Source organism: Camellia sinensis, chromosome 8 (assembly GCF_055761805.1).
Source record: "Camellia sinensis isolate YWXY chromosome 8, ASM5576180v1, whole genome shotgun sequence".
Lineage (NCBI taxonomy): Eukaryota > Viridiplantae > Streptophyta > Magnoliopsida > Ericales > Theaceae > Camellia > Camellia sinensis.
In genome coordinates this window covers 145,126,373-145,143,201 of record NC_138968.1, presented here as the reverse complement: position 1 = coordinate 145,143,201, position 16,829 = coordinate 145,126,373, and the positions used below count along the sequence as shown (strand labels likewise).

Below are 16,829 nucleotides of genomic sequence, written 5' to 3'. Positions count from 1 at the left end.
TGCTCCGTTGGAAACCGCAACAACTGGTGCAATGTTGAGGGAACAGCCCTCATTGCATACAACCATGGCCTTCCAAGATAACATTGTAAGGGAAGGGAGTGTCAATTACTGTGAACTCTGTTCTTACCTTCTTGGTGCCTGCCTACACCTCTAAATTTATTGCTCCTTGAGGCTATGTCGGCGTTCCATTACACCCGGCCATTGGACTGTCGGACTGCTCCAAATCATCTCGGTGAAGGCCAAGCTCCTTACAACATATGACATATATGATGTCACAAGAGCTGCCTTGGTCGATCAAAATGCGCCTTACCTAGCATTCTCTAATCTTGAGGGTCATTACTAGAGTATCGTTGCGTGGATACTGCACCATGTCTAGTTCTGCCTCAGTAAAGGACACCATTGGTCTTTGGCACTCGTCTGTCCTAGGCTTTTTTTGCTGGACCTGATACACATGCTGTAAGTGCTTCACCCTTTAAGTCTCCTCACGTACCTCATTCTCATTAACCCTCGAGTGAATCACATTGATCACCCGAGGTCTATTGGCTTGCTGTTGTGGTGGTTAGCGCTGTGTAAAATACTGCCCAATTCGCTAAAACTGCACCGATCTGCATCAATCTGCACCGCTCTAACCGCTAACTGCGGTTTAAACTTTAAAATTTATAATCCGTCAACCGAACGGCTTCGCTCCACTAAAGTTAATACGTATATATTTTTTAACTTTCAATGAAATATCAATGTAAAACTAAGTGTAAAAAAGATTTAAAATATGAAATTTATTACAAATTAGTGGTTATATATATGAAACATATTATATAAAATTACTTTGTGTTATATGTCTAAAAAATATTGTACAAATTAGTGTTATATATTATGCAAATGTATGATAATTAGTAAGAATATTCTTCAATCCGCCAATCCGCCAAAAACCGCCCAAACCACAATTTGTTAATCCGCTAACCCGTTATTCGGTTTGTAATTTTACTCTCAAACCGTCCGAACCGCACCGCGCACACCCCTAGTGGTGGTGGTGGAGGTGGTGCCTGGGGCAGTCTCGCCTGCTCTTCCCTCGTTCTGGCCTCATCTACCAGGTCTCTCAAGTGACCCCATCTGACCAGATCTTCCAAATGCGTCTTTAGGGCTCTGCACCCTTGAGTCAAGTGCCCCTCCTCATTGTGATAAGCATAGTGCTTCCCAAGACTTCTCTCCATAAATTCGCCAGGAATCTTCTCCAACATTCTATAATATGGTTGGTTCCTGATCCTTTCTAGAACTTTATAAACCGAGATCTAGAACACAGTGGTGACTGCCTGTGCAGCCCTCAGTCCTGTTTCTTGCCTATTAAAGCTAGTATTACCTCAGCCTTGCTTCGGCAAGCTATTTATTTTCTCCTACTTCGACACCTTCGTTCCTAGCGTATTCTCTTTTGCTCTAGAATATTTCTCGATTCTTGCCATTAGCTCCTCCACACTCTTTGGCAGAGTCTTTGCTAGCAACTTCCGAAGCATGCAATCATCCTCCAGGCCGTTCTTAAAAGATACGACCGCCAACTTCTGATTCCATCCTAGTATTCGCTTGAACACCTCATAATACCTTTTAGCTTAAGCCCTAAGGCTCTCACCCTCACCAATTTTCAAAGCCATCAGGGAGTCTACCCTTAATAGTTGCAACTTGTTCCTGACAAACCTGGCCACGAACATCTCGACCAGGCCTTCCTAACTCTTCATAGTTCCTTTCGGCAACTTGTGAAACCAATCCAATGCAATTTTCCCAAAGGATGAGGGGAACACCTTGCACAACAACTGTTCGTTCCTGGTATACAAAGGCCATTGAATTCAGATATAAACCGACGTGAAAGTTTGAATCGAATTTACTGTCATAAATTTGGAATCTCGGCATATGGAACCTTTTGGGGCCTCAAACCTATCCAATTCTACTGAGAACGACGTTTTTGGCTTGACGGGTGGTGTGACCTCGGCATTCTGCCGCTTTCTCTGGAGGTAGTCCCTCGAATCCTCCTTAGTCCAACCAGGAGCTCAGCTGTCAACGGATTTCAGCCTTTTTGGTGCACTGCTCCTAGTGTCGCTATGTGTCCTCTTGGACTTCTCTCCATTCACCGTGTCAAAACAAAGTTCCTTCCCTTGAAGATGCCGATGTTCCTTGACAGAAGTTCTGTTGGTACAAGGTGTCCTCTAAGACTCTCCTCTTATTGACTCTGCTCGCCTGACATCCTATGATGGCCGATGTAAGCCTTCCTTCACCTTGTCATGCTGAGGGACTACTAAGATTGCTTTATGCCCCCGATTCTGGGCGTCGTTCTTGGCTACTGGAATCGGCGTGTCCTTCAATGGAAATGGTAGTTGCATAACGTTGTTCTGCATCATAAAGTTGACAACAGATTGCAGGTCTGCCAAGGTATTTGCTATTCCCTTCATCTCGCCGTCCCTCCTCAGGCATCTATCTTTCCATACCTGGAGGCCGCTTTCATCGTAATACTCGTCTCGGCCTACTTTCTTTGATGCGTCTCCCTCTTGGCCGACGTCTTTCTCTCCGGGATTCTGATCCCGTGTTCCTTCATTACGGTTTTCTTGTTCCATGTTTAGATTGGCATGTTTACCACTCCCACTAGGGATGTCGTCCCCAATCTTTTCTCCATCCTCGTTGTTGGCCATCTATTCTCCTTACATTCCCACAAATGGCTTCAAATTGTGGGTGTTGATTTCTGACCACACAACCAAACGAGGAAATTAGCTGGAGAGTACTGGCAGAATAGATTAAGCTCGAACAACCTATCACAGAAAAATAAGAATTCGACTGTGGTTCATCCCCCCGGTGGCACTTCAACGCTTAAGTCAATAATCATATATCTTTCAAAGATAGCAAATTGTACTTAACTCATAAGAAAGAACTTACTGCTCACTGTATATCACACATACCTGAGACCCACGGAGGTACACTGTTTTTATAGCCAACACTGACCTAATCCCTGTAGAAGCCTCACTTCAATGGACTCAAGCTCAATGCCCATCCTGGACTCTCAACTAGATAGGGATAGACTCCCTAAGAGCTCTATCTTTGTCCAGACTGAGATCCTCCCCTATTCTAGGATTCTTGTCCCTTATCTTTTTATTCTGGATTCCGCTATCTCCAAAGATAATCTCGGCCTAGCCAAGATCACCTCAGCATCAGGACCATGCCACATGACATCTCGGCTGACACTTCGGCGTCATCTTGGCCACGTGTTGTCACTCACAAAATATGCCCCACAATTACGATTCACGATAATAGACTTTTTAATTTTCAATACACGGCCACAAATGAGTTACATCATTCGCTATAAAAGTTTTTATATATAAAATATGTTTGTAATATACATAACACACGTGTGAGCAAAGTTTTTAAAAGCGGTAAAACATAACGGCTACGGTAGTTACATAATGGTTATGGTGGTAAGCACTACATGTTACACTTACTTTTGTAGTGTGACATCAATTCACATATGTAACAGTCGCAGCAGTACCATAACGGTCATAACGGCCCGTTACATACTATTATAATATTTTGAATAATTTCCTTTTCAAAAAAAAAAAAAATCTTACAAAAAAAAAATGAATACTCAAGTGATCTAAACCCAAAGAAAAAACTGTAGATGATTTTTTTTAATATAATTTATTTTTAAATTTTTATTTCATTACATTAACATGTAAAATAAAAATATATATAAACAGTGATTGTATTTATTTTTATAATCATTTCATTTAATATTTAATTGTAAATATTTTTATTTTGTTATTATAATGTGGTGTCTAAAAAAAAAAAATCAATAGCTTAAAAATCATTTTTGCTTATGGCACAGTTTTTGTTTTTATAATCACTTTATTTAGGGGTGGGCGCGGGTCGATTGCGGTCACGGAACCTCCAATCCGCCATCCGTCCGCCAGATTGGCGGATTGAAGAAAATCAATCTGCATCCGTCCGCCAATCCGGCGGATGTGGATTGAGCGGATTGGCGGTTTGGCGGATGGATGCGAATCGGTTTGGCGGTTTAAAATTTTATAAATTTTCAACATAATTCAACTTGTGCACTTCTTCAAACGAAAAAAGAAAAAAAAGAAAAAGAAAGTATTACAGTCAATGACTTAAAAAAATATTACAATCACTGTATGCCTTATCCAAAGAAAAAAAGTTTGAAACTTTAGAATATCATGATCACTGCATGCCTCATTCACATATTACAATCACAGTATGATTCATCCCCATAAAGTATTACAATCTGTGATTCTTAAAATATAATAACAATTCAAATCACCAAAACCATGAACAGAGCAGTAGTAGAGATTGAATGTCTCTGTATTGTTACATCTACATATGTTTTTGAAAACAAAAACCAACCAGCATATATCATATTTTCTATTTATTATTTTTAGAGTTACATTTAAAAACTAAAAAATATATATGAATAATACGTTTATTTTTTTCCATTCAAAAAATATATTCAAGTTGAAAACTTTTTTTCAACAGAATATTTAAACTCTTTTTCAATTGAAAACACAAATATAATATTTAAACAAATTAAAAATACAAAGTCTTATAAATTCCTAGGGGTGCTCGCGATTTGGCGGTTTGGCGGTTCGGTTGCGGCCAAAAAATCTCAAATCCGCCATCCGTCCGCCAAATTGGCGGATTTGAGAAAATCAATCCGCAACCGTCCGCTCGTCATCACGCATCCGTCCAAAATGCGGCGGATCGGTTTGGTTCGGTCGGTTTTGGCGGATCGGTATATCCGCTGCTCACCCCTAACTTTATTTAATACTTAATTGTAAATAATTTTATTTAGTTAGCTGTAAAGTATTGTCTAAAAAAAATATCTTTTAAAAAAAATCATTAGTTCAAAAATAATTTTTATTTATGGCATAATTTTTTTTTTTAATAATCATTTCATTTAATAATTGTAAATATTTTTTTTATTTGGTTAGTTCAGGTATTGGTCAAAAATAATTTTATAGACATTTAAAATCAATTATTCTTCAAGTCATTAATTATTAAAATAAAATGGAAAAAACTGATTTTATACTGATTTAAAAATATGATACTTAAAATTTAACAAAAATTAATCCAAATCTATTTTAAACCCTAATAAATGTGATTTTGACAAATATATATATGCGTATCAATAAGTTTTTTTTCAAATTGTATGCAAATTTTAAAAATTTACGATTCCGATTATCACAATCATTACGCTATGTCCTTTACACTCCCCGCAACCGCGCTGTCACAATCGTTACGACGACCACAACCACTTATTGAAACTTTGCTTATGACAATACCATGGCTGCCCTTGTCATCTGCAGTCTCTCAGATTCCATACCTTCCACCCTATAAATGCTGGGTTTTGTGCCTTCTTATTTCACAACAAAAAAAAACAAAAAAAAAAAAGAAAGACATCTGAGAACAAATTTAGAGAGCTAAGCGTGGATAATAGTTTGTTTGGGCTCTTATTGCTTATCGTTCTCTTGGCTTCTCGTGATTTTCTCTCTTCTTCTTTCTCTCTCTTTGTTATTAGCTGTGTTTTTTTATTGATGCAAGTAAAAAATGGATGAACAATCAAATTATACGAATAGAATATTAAAAAGGAGCCCCGACAAAGAAGAGCATCACTGTTACTAGGTCGGTTTTAAAGTATTAAATTCCCATCTTCTTTTAATAAACTTGTGTTGTTTTTGCATGAGATTCTGTCAAATCCTTCATAAAGTTTTTCGCAAAATATTAATAATAATAAAATTACTAACTATATTTTAATCCTTGTTTGGTATAAAGTTTTTTTTGTACTAAAAGGTTAAGGTAATCACAAAAATAAGTTAAAAAGTCAATAAAATAAAATATCACATCCAAATTATAATCATTTTATTTTTCTTACAAAAGTAAAAAAAAAAATCAAAAGTTCATCCCAAACGAGTCTTTTTAACCTTAAGCTAAAATAACTAAAAAGTCAAAAAGCCAAATTTTGGGACCTAACAATTTAATTAGGTTAAATTACACTAATCTAGTTTGAAATTTGAAAAAATACACCCAATCCTATAGTTTTGGTAGATTTATACAGTAAGTATTACTAAATTACAGATGAAAATGAGATTAAAAGTTTTATGTAAATTAAAATAAAAAAAAAAGACTTAATTACAGTTTTGATTCCTAAAATATGAGTCTTGTGTTATTTCAGTCCTCAATATTTAAATTATGTCTATTTGGTTCTCAATGTATAATAATATTTCAATTTTGTTCTCAATTTTTAAATTGTGTCAATCTAATCTCCGATGTATAAAATGTTTTTCAATTTATTCACCCAATGTTTAAATTGGGCGAGTTAGATTCGCAAGTATTAAATTAAACCACTTTCTATCTACATGAATCACTTTCATAATATGGGTCTTATAATAAAGAAGTAATCATCTAATTTATTTGGTGTGGTGTGTGGTTGTGGTTGTGGTTGTGAATGGAATGTATATGGGGCAGAAGTGGCAGTGATGAAGAGGGAAGCAAAGCGTGACTTCCGTGACTGCTCTATTTTCGACGCCGCTGTATGTGCATCCAAGAATGCTAATTTTAAATCATTAGAGGATTATGTTTTTATTTTGTTTAAATTATACACATTTATTGTTTATTATTGTCAAATATTTATATATTTTCATGATTTGAAATTGATATCATGATATAATTTTATGACATTGAATATTAAATATTAAAGTAGTTAATTCATATTAGGTGTAATTCTTATTAACCATTATTTTAGATATTCATGATTGTTATAATGCATATATAAATATTCCTATTCATCCAGAGTTATTATTATTATATTGGTAATAGCAATCACATAAAAGAAATTTTAGAAATCATAAAAATAGTGATCTCATTAAAATTGTGATTGAATTAATGATAATTAAATAACTCAAAATTAATGAATAGAGAATATTGTTGGTTAGTTCCGTATTCATAGGGTTTACTAATTTAGTAGCTGCCAAAGTGGCCTAGATTTGTAAAACTTATGAATATAGAACTACATAAAAGAATTGTTAAAAAGGGTAACATTAAGGTCGATAATATTCTCAATTGCAGTTATAATTAGGAGATTGAAACTAGCCTAAAGGAGAGTCACTTTCAAATAATTATGAACTTGGTAGGATAATGTAACTTATGTAATTTGAAAGATCAGAATTGAATACCCAAAGGTAACATGACTAGCTGAAAAATTGCATAAATTACTTTAGACCTACATAAGTGATTCTTGACGAATGGACAATAGATATACCTAAGTTTTGCCCAAAGGAAAAACTTATGTGATATCAATAGTTCATCATAATTCTCAAAGCTTTAATATGTATATTGTTCTATCTTATTTCAGCAAAAGTTCCCACCTCATTGCACTCTCTTGCATCGGGCGTCCCTCTACTTACTGGCTCGAATTTTTCGGAATGGTATGAACATGTTCAGTTTACACTGGGTGTGTTGGACCTCGATATGGCATTGCTTGAAGATAAACCTGCAGACATTAATGAATATAGTACTGCAGAACAAGTTGCCCTTTCTGAATCCTGGAAAAAGTCCAATAGACTCAGTTTGATGTTCATGAAGATGACCATTGCAAATAACATCAAGACCTCCTTACCTCAAACTGTTAATGCATTGTAATACTTAAAAGCTGTTAAAGATCGATTTAGATCTGCTGACAAGTCACTTGCTGGCACTATTATGGCTGAATTGACAACAATGAAATATGATAGCAACCGAGGAGTTCAGGATCACATCCTCAATATGGCTGACAAAGCTGCAAAGCTTAAAACTTTAGGAATGCAAGTTGGTGAAACTTTCCTCGTGCAGTTTATTCTCAACTCACTTCCATCACAATACAGCGCATTCAAAATTCACTATAACACCAATAAAGATAAGTGGAATTTGAATAAGCTGACTAATATGTGTGTTCAGGAGGAAGTGAGGTTGAGGGAGGAAGGACGTCAAACTGCATTGGCTGTAACTCATGGAGCTATAAAGAAAAAAAAGGGTAAGTTTTTAAAATCAAAGAAAAATCCACCAAAGAAAAAGAATAAACCTGGGGAAGAAAATCAAGCTAAGAATGGTTTCACTGTCAAGTGCTACTTTTGTGGCAAGAAGGGACATGTGAAGAAAGACTGCAGCAAGCGAAAGGCTTGGTTCGAAAAGAAAGGTAAGAAATTTTCTTTTGTTTGTTATGAATCAAATCTTGCTAAAGTACCTTCTAATACGTGGTGGATTGACTCTGGGGCCACGACCCACATTACAAATGACATGTAGGGATACCTCTCAACCAGGAAACCGAAGGAAAGTGAAAGATTTGTCTATATGGGGAACCGTCTCAAAGCTGAAGTCGTAGCTGTAGGAACCTATCGACTGATCTTAGAGACGGGTCATCAGATGAATCTAGAAGACACTTTTTTATGTTCCTTCAATTTCTAGGAATTTAGTTTCGTTATCCAAATTGGATCGTGTTGGATATTCAGTTTTATTTGATTGTGGAAAACTCAATTTAATGTTTAATTCAAAAGTGATTGGTTCTAGTAATTTATGTGATGGTTTATATAAAATTACCTTAAATCATGAGTTTGCACAATCATTAGTAACTCTGCATTCGAATATTGGTTTAAAACGTGGTCTAATTAATGAAAAATCATCGATCTTGTGGCATAGACGGTTAGGGCATAACTCCAGAAATAGAATTGAAAAATTGGTGAAGAATGGGATTTTGGAAAACCTACACTTCACTGATTTTCAGATATGTGTAGATTACATTAAAGGAAAGCAAACCAAACACACCAAGAAATGTGCCACAAGAAGTAATGAGCTTCTTGAGATAATTCATACAGATATTTGCGGGCCACTCAACATCCCATGTCTTAGTGGTGAAAAATATTTTATCACATTTATAGATGACTTCTCACGTTATGGATATGTGTATCTAATTCATGAAAAGTCTCAGGCTGTTGACATCCTTGAGGTGTACATAACTAAAGTCGAGAGACAATTAGATATAAAGGTTAAAATAGTGAGATCAGACAGGGGTGGTGAATATTATGGTAAATATGATGAGTCAGACCAAAATCCTGGCCCATTTGCCAAATTCTTAGAAAAGAAAGGCATTTGTGCTCAATATACAATGCCTGGTACGCCACAGCAGAATGGAGTTGCTGAAAGGCGTAATCGTACACTTAAAGATATGGTTAGGAGTATGTTAAGTTACTCAATTGTACCTATTTCAATGTGGGGTGAACCTTTAAAAACTGCAATGTATATCTTAAATAGGGTTCCTAGTAAGGCGATCCCAACAACTCTTTTTGAGTTGTGGACTGGTAGGAAACCTAGTTTGAGACACTTACATATTTGGGGTTGTCCAGCAAAGGCAAGAATCTTCAACCCACAAGAGAAAAAGTTGGACTCAAGAACAATATCTGGATATTTTATTGGTTATCCAGACAAGTCTAAAGGGTACAAATTTTATTGTCCTAATCACAGTACGAGGATAGTGGAGACTGGTAATGCTAGATTCCTAGAGAATGGTGAAATCAGTGGGAGTGAGAAAACAAGAGTGGTGAATTTCGAGGAAATTAGGGTAGATGTGCCAACATTTGACCCTTATCGAAAAGTTGTTGTTCCTCAGACTATTCCACAGGCTGAGGAAAACGAACAACATGATGAAAATCCTTCACCACCTCATGTTTCACCACTTCATGAAAATACCACCATTGAAAATATTGTAGAACCACCACAACCGGCAATTCTGAGAAGATCTCAGAGGGAAAGAAAGCCTGCCATTCCAGATGATTACATGGTGTATCTACAGGAATCTGATTTTGATATTGGGATTAACAAAGATCCAGTCTCATTTTCACAAGCCATAAATAGTGATGATTCTTCTAAATGGGTCAATGCTATAAATGAAGAATTAAAATCCATGGAACAGAATAGTGTTTGGGATCTCATCGAATTGCCTAATAACTGCAAAAAGGTCGGGTGTAAATGGGTCTTCAAGACCAAGCGTGACGCAAAAGACAATATCGAACGATTTAAAGCCAGACTTGTTGCCAAAGGTTTTACTCAAAAAGAAGGCATAGACTATACAGAGACCTTCTCTCCAGTATCTAAGAAGGACTCGCTTAGAATCATCCTAGCATTGGTAGCTCATTATGACTTAGAGTTGCATCAAATGGATGTGAAAACTGCTTTTTTAAATGGGAATTTGGATGAAGAAATTTATATGGAGCAGCCCGAAGGATTTGCAAAGAAAGGTAAAAAACATTTAGCTTGCAAATTAAAAAAATCCATATATGGCCTTAAACAAGCTTCTAGGCAATGGTATTTAAGGTTTAATGATACCATTACCTCTTTCGGATTTAAGGAAAATGCAGTTGATCAGTGCATATATCTGAAGGTTAGTGGGAGCAAGTTCATTATGTTGGTGCTATATGTGGATGACATTTTGTTAGCTAGTAATGACCTTGGTTTATTGCATGAAACCAAGAAATATCTCTCCAAGAACTTTAAAATGGTCGATATGGGTGAGGCAAACTATGTTATTGGCATAGAGATCTTTAGGGATCGATCTCGATGATTGCTAGGACTATCTCAAAAAGGATATATTGATCGTGTTTTGGAGAGATTCAATATGCAGTTTTGTTCAGCCGGTGATGCACCCATCATGAAGGGTGATAAATTAAGTAAAAAACAATGTCCAAGGAATGACTTGGAAAGAAAATAAATGAAGGACATTCCATATGCATCAACTGTAGGGAGCTTGATGTATGCCCATACATGTACCAGGCCAGATATTAGTTTTGCAGTTGGAATGTTGGGAAGATTCCAAAGTAATCCTGGAATGGAACATTGGAAAGCAGTAAAGAAAGTTATGAGATATCTTCAGGGAACAAAGGATTATATGCTCACCTATAGGAGATCAGAACAGTTGGAAGTTATCGGACACTCAGACTCAGATTTTGCTGGTTGCCTTGATAGTAGAAAATCTACATCGGGTTTTGTTTTTCTACTAGCTAGTGGAGCAATTTCATGGAAGAGTGTGAAGCAGTCCACTATTGCTTCATCTACTATGGAGGCTGAGTTTGTGGCATGCTTTGAGGCTACAAATCATGCTTTATAGTTGCGAAATTTCATCTCAGGACTTGGTGTTGTTGACTCAATTGCCAGGCCGCTGAAGATATATTGTGACAATACCGCAGCAGTTTTCTTCTCTAAGAATGGAAAATACTCCAGTGGTTCCAAACACATGGAAGTAAAGTACTTGGTTGTTAGAGAGAGAGTCCAGAAACAACAAGTGTTAATTGAAAACTTAAGCACCTCTCTTATGATTGCTGATCCATTCACAAAGGGATTGCCACCAAAGACATACAAAGAGCATGTTATCAGGATGGGTCTTTTAAGCAACCCTTGATGTGTATGGTTAATCATGAGTACTTATTTTTTGACACTATTTGCGCAATAATAATTTTGTTTCTGTTTTTCCTGTTTCTAAAAGTGTGTGTACACATTATTTTGAATATTGATAAACAGGAAATGTCTTAACAAGACAAATTACAGAGGCCTTTCAAGCAAATAATTATATATCCCAATAAAGGACTGGGTTGGTGAAGGTTATCAATGGTGTGGTGCATAGAAGGAAATATGACATAAATGTTATATAACCGCTATGACTCACATTGGTGATCTGAAGTAATCACAGTATTATAGTTTCTAATATATCTGAACTTATTGGCTATTTTTTAAAATTCGTGATCACATGTCAAAGTTTTTAGTGTGGAATCCAATGAGTCAAAATTTTTTAAGTTGCATATTTTTTAAAAGAAAACTCATAATTGCATCATAATCGGCTTAATGGGCCAAGTGGGAGAATGTTGGATTTATTTTTCTAGTGTGGCCCAATAGCCTACATATTTTCCACATGTTTTAATTTATTTGGACTCCACAAATAGATAAAGCCAATATTTGAGATCAAGTTCAGTAAATAGAATTTTAATATAATCACTCTTCTAAGATAAGAAGGAAACCTTGATGAATTAGGAATTCTTCTGATAGAGTTTATCTAGCCCTCTTCTCTCCTCTATATAAGGAGGGGACTCTATATAAGGATGGGTAACTCCCCTTTCATATCATGAGTATTTTTCCATCACTTTAAGTTTTATAGTCATCCTAATTAAGAGAGACAGAGAGAAGAAGGTGAGCCAAAATTAAAGGTTCAACTCTAAGGGGTATTTTCTCAACTTCTCTAATTCAATGGCTGACAAAGGTATATTCGTTTTATTCTTGAGTTGTATTGAATTCAAGATCCTGTAAAGTTTAATTCCGCATTATTATTATGGTTACATGTATTATTAAATCTTACAATCCAATCCTTCATCAGATCTGAAAATTTGATAAAAACGGTACTCCAACAGTTTCATCAATTTAGTATCAAATGAAGGAAGCAATACTTTTTTTATCAAATGAATTGAGCGCTTATCCTTTAATCTAATTTGGAGGTGACTATTCGCCCGGATGTCCTCCAAGACATTCTCCCGGACAAACAGTTTTGGGATGAATTTGATAAAAATTTACTTTAAACAGATGACCGGCCAGATTTGATGAAAGGGTTAGAGTGTATTGTATCATATCAAAGTTTTATTCAAATTTAATGAAATATCTGATAATCGATTGGAATACATAATAAATATCCAATCCAAGTAAAGTCCTCCATTGCCCGTGGGGGTGGTTAGGAGTATGAACTCCTTCGTTCTCAGCTTAAGTTCCATTATCAAGGTTCAAAACAAAAAAACAAAAATTTGAATAAAGGTCTCCATTTCTTGGAGTGTTGTTATATGACTTGTTCACTATCTGCTAAATAAAATTACTAATGTTCCGTGTTATGAAACTGGGTACTTCAAAAATTGTACCCGATATGGATCTAGTATAAATATATGTATCAGTTCGATTGCACATTGTATGCAACATGCAAAATAAACTTGTTATATTTATTGATATGAGTTTTATTATTTTGTGTTTAAAAATGAAAAAATAAAATAAAAAAATAAATTACGTATAGTATTATTCAAAGCAAAATTGATATTTCATTTGTCGCTAGCAAATATACTAGTCAACATATCATACATATTGAGAAATGTTTCAGCAGAAATAAATGACAAGCTATTCTTCGAAAATTGAACTTTCTTCAGCCATGTAGGAGACAGTTTTTGTGAACAAATTGTAGGAGATAAGTATCTTGTTAATTTGTTGACGGGGCCAATTACATCACCTTTTTTTTTTTTTTTTTTTGGTAAGATGGAGGCCGCAGCCCATTTTTTTTTAATTTATAACTTGGATTAATTTGGTTCATGTAATTTTAATTATTTTAATTTTGTTTTTAAGTTTTTTATAGTGTGTCATTTTGTTTCAATTAATAACACTCATTAACAAATTGAATAAAAGTTAAGGATAAAATGATTCGAATCATTTTTCACTCTAGCATTCATCTTCCCACATCATTATGTCCTTCGACCACGATTATTTTGCCTTTAATTGTTGTTAGGTCCTTTTGTTGCCAAATCTGCAAACAAACTCTATTTTATAGAGTTGTAATTTTTCCTTATTCCCGCTCGAGCGGGAACATTTGTGCTCGAGCGGAATGTGCACTATCTCAGTAATTGGGCGTGTCTGCAAAAATACTGGGAAGTGTGATTTTGCGCTCGAGCGTGGGTTCCAACACTCGAGCAAAAACCTATTTATTCGCACACGTGTTTAGTGACTCCGCTCGAGTGGAATGTTCTGTGCTCGAGCGGAGTACGCAACCCCAGTTTTCTATATATATGTGTTTAAGTCTTATTTTAGGGTTAAGTCTCCTAGATCTGTTTTGGGAGCTCTAGGGTTTTGTTTTAGGGCGTGTTTTGCTAATTTTCCTTGATGTTTTGATTGAATATTAAACTCATGTTTTTGACAAGCACACATCAAAGAAGTTGATTGTTCATATTCAAGAGTGTTCTTCTTTGGTGGAATCCGGAGATTCAAGCATGAGTGTCGAAGGAGTTTGATACTGTGCGTGGTCGTTGATTCGACAATAGAAGTTGTGGATTCAACTTCAATCTAATCAATTCCGAGACGAAGGTTGTGGTGAAAGATATACAAAAGATTTGAAGACAAATTGGAAGCGTTTGAGTAATTTGTTTGTTATTTTGTAATCTTTCTTTCTTCAGTAGTGGATTGATTAGTGGCGTTTCGCCCGTGATTTTTTATCACAATTGAAGGTGCTTCAATTGTGGTTTTTCCACGTAAAAATCGTTTGTGTCGATTTATTGTTTTTCGAAAACAACAATCTAAATCATTTTCGTAAGTGCTTAATGATTTAGATTGTAAGTTTTATTTAATTAGCAATTGAAATAATTAAATCTTGATCTAATCATAAATCACTTAGGTTTTTCAATTGTCATCAAAATTATTAAGGAGTATTATCAATTGAATGCAATTGAGACAACTTAAAAATTGACAAATGGATTGCGATTTGATGAAACATATATACCAAGCAAGGTAATCGGCTAATGGAACAATACACTATACAAGACGGACCACAGAGATATAGAAACAATCGTTGGATAATAAACAATCCAATTCTTATTATTACACAAATAAAATCAATCCAAATACACTAGAAATAAAACAATCAATCAAGTCTCTATAATAATACTCATATATGAAAATACAAATCAATCAATCCTCAGAAACAGGCGTCCAGGACACAGCAGCAACACAGGGCAGCACAATGCATAAAAGAACAGAATACACAAGTACATCATATTAGTACATGATCATATTAGATGTGTATAGTCAAGACCTGATTTATATACTTTTTTTCGATTTTAAAAAAGAGACTTATAATTAGAGGTGTTGGACCGACTTTTAGATTAGATTGTAAGATTTTCTAAACTAATTGTTTTAATTTTTTATATTGTGTCACTTTGTTCCAATTAATAACACTCATTAACAGATTGAATAAAAGTTAAGGATAAAATGGTTCAAATCATTTTTCACTCTGGCATTCGTCTTCCCACATCACTATGTCCTTCTACCACGGCTATTTTACCTTTAATTATTGTCAAAATTATTAAGGAGTATTATCAATTGAATTTAATTGAGACAACTTAAAAATTGACAAATGGATTGCTATTTGATGAAACATATATACCAAACAAGGTAATCGGCTAATGGAACAATACACTTACAAGAAGGACCACAAAGATATATAGAAACAGCCGATGGATAATAAACAATCCAATTCTTATTATTACACAAATAATATCAATCCAAATACACTAGAAATAAAACTACCAATCAAGTCTCTCTATAATAATACTCATTTATGAAAATACAAATCAATCAATCCTCAGAAACATGCGTCCAGGACACAGCAGCAACACAGGGCAGCACAACTGCATAACAGAATAGAATACATCATATTAGTACATGATCATATTAGATGTGTATAGTCAAGAACTGATTCATACACTTTTTTTTTTTTTTTTTCCGATTTTAAAAAAGTGACTTATAATTGGAGGTGTTGGACCGACGTCGATAATCGATTAGATTGTAGGATTTTCTAAACTGATTATTCATAAAAAAAATATATATATATATATATATTTAGACAATCGTAACAATATGATAAAATTTCGTTTATAATTTAAAAAAATAAAAATAGATGAAAGAGATCATTCATTATTTTTAACACAAATTCAATTTGATTATAGGACTATGATTGTCTCTGTCTTGTAGATGAGAGAGAGAGAGAGAGAGAGAGAAAGAACTGACCATCCCTTCCAGAAGCCGTCGCCCCTAGACTGAGTTTTGTAGGGAAGAGGTTGGTTGTTATGGGGTTGTTGAGATTGACCATCTTTCATCGGATAACCGACCGGCGGTGGAACCACGTAGGGACCCTCAGCTGCTGCTGCAGTACTGCTAGGTGCAGGATATGCATATGATACTGCCAAAATTATTTTTAACAAATTCAAGAAGTTAACACACTATCAAATTAAATACTAATGAAAAATTAGAAAAAATCTCTCACATCAGAGAGAAATAAATAAGTAAATAAATGAAGATGTAAAAGCATATATACCCTGTGGCTGGTTTTGATTGTATTGACTCATGTTGATGATTACAAATACAATCTAAGCACAACAGAGAGACAGAGAGAGAGAGAGAGAGAGAGAGAGAGAGAGAATGGGGATTGCTGGGGTTGCAAAGGTGAAGAAAGTTGGAATTAAAAGGGCGGAGAAGATATAAGGATGAGATGTAGACGTGGGCGTGGTGGGGTATTTATAGGGAAAAGATTGAGACAGTTTTTTCTTTTGACTCCTACGACTTTAATGTATTAAGCCCAAGTTTAGAAAGACTAAATAAGTGTATTTTTTTATTTTTCTTGTATTATGTATAAAAAAAAATAGAGAGAAAATATTGATTGATGTGACTAAAAAAAGATAAAAAGATAAAATAAGTGTACTTTTTTAGTTTAGCCAAACTTGACCTAAGATTAGCTAATTTTTTGTTTTTTTTTTTCTTCTCACTTATTGATATGTGTTGTGAGAGTCAAGAAAAAACAGAAGTCTCTGTCATTTATTTATATTAGTAATTTCTTTTATATTGTATTTGGTTAGAAGATTTGAAGAAGTATTTGAAAATGAAAAGAAAAAAGTTAAGTGAAATATAAATAAAATGTACTTATATTTTACTTAATTTTACATATTTTTTCTTTTCTTTTTCTTTCTTTTTTTCTTTCT

General features: G+C 34.7%; 1 protein-coding gene across 1 annotated transcript; it reads right to left on the bottom strand.

Annotated features, from left to right (window-relative positions):
• Positions 1 to 15,294: 15,294 nt before the first annotated feature.
• LOC114301550 (protein CYSTEINE-RICH TRANSMEMBRANE MODULE 4) lies at positions 15,295 to 16,624 on the bottom strand. The gene is made up of 3 exons (XM_028246495.2): positions 16,169 to 16,624; positions 15,862 to 16,033; positions 15,295 to 15,482 (listed from the first exon to the last, which is right to left on the bottom strand). The coding sequence occupies exons 1-3, from the start codon at positions 16,197 to 16,199 to the stop codon at positions 15,437 to 15,439; spliced, it is 249 nt and encodes an 82-aa protein (XP_028102296.1). The 5' UTR covers positions 16,200 to 16,624; the 3' UTR covers positions 15,295 to 15,436.
• Positions 16,625 to 16,829: the final 205 nt, after the last annotated feature.

Coding starts and splice junctions, on each gene's coding strand:
- LOC114301550 (XM_028246495.2), bottom strand. CDS start 16,199: ATGAGTCAATACAATCAAAACCAGCCACAGG. Junction 16,034..16,168: donor CAATCAAAACCAGCCACAGG/GTATATATGCTT, acceptor TAATTTTGGCAG/TATCATATGCATATCCTGCA. Junction 15,483..15,861: donor GACGGCTTCTGGAAGGGATG/GTCAGTTCTTTC, acceptor TCTGTTATGCAG/TTGTGCTGCCCTGTGTTGCT.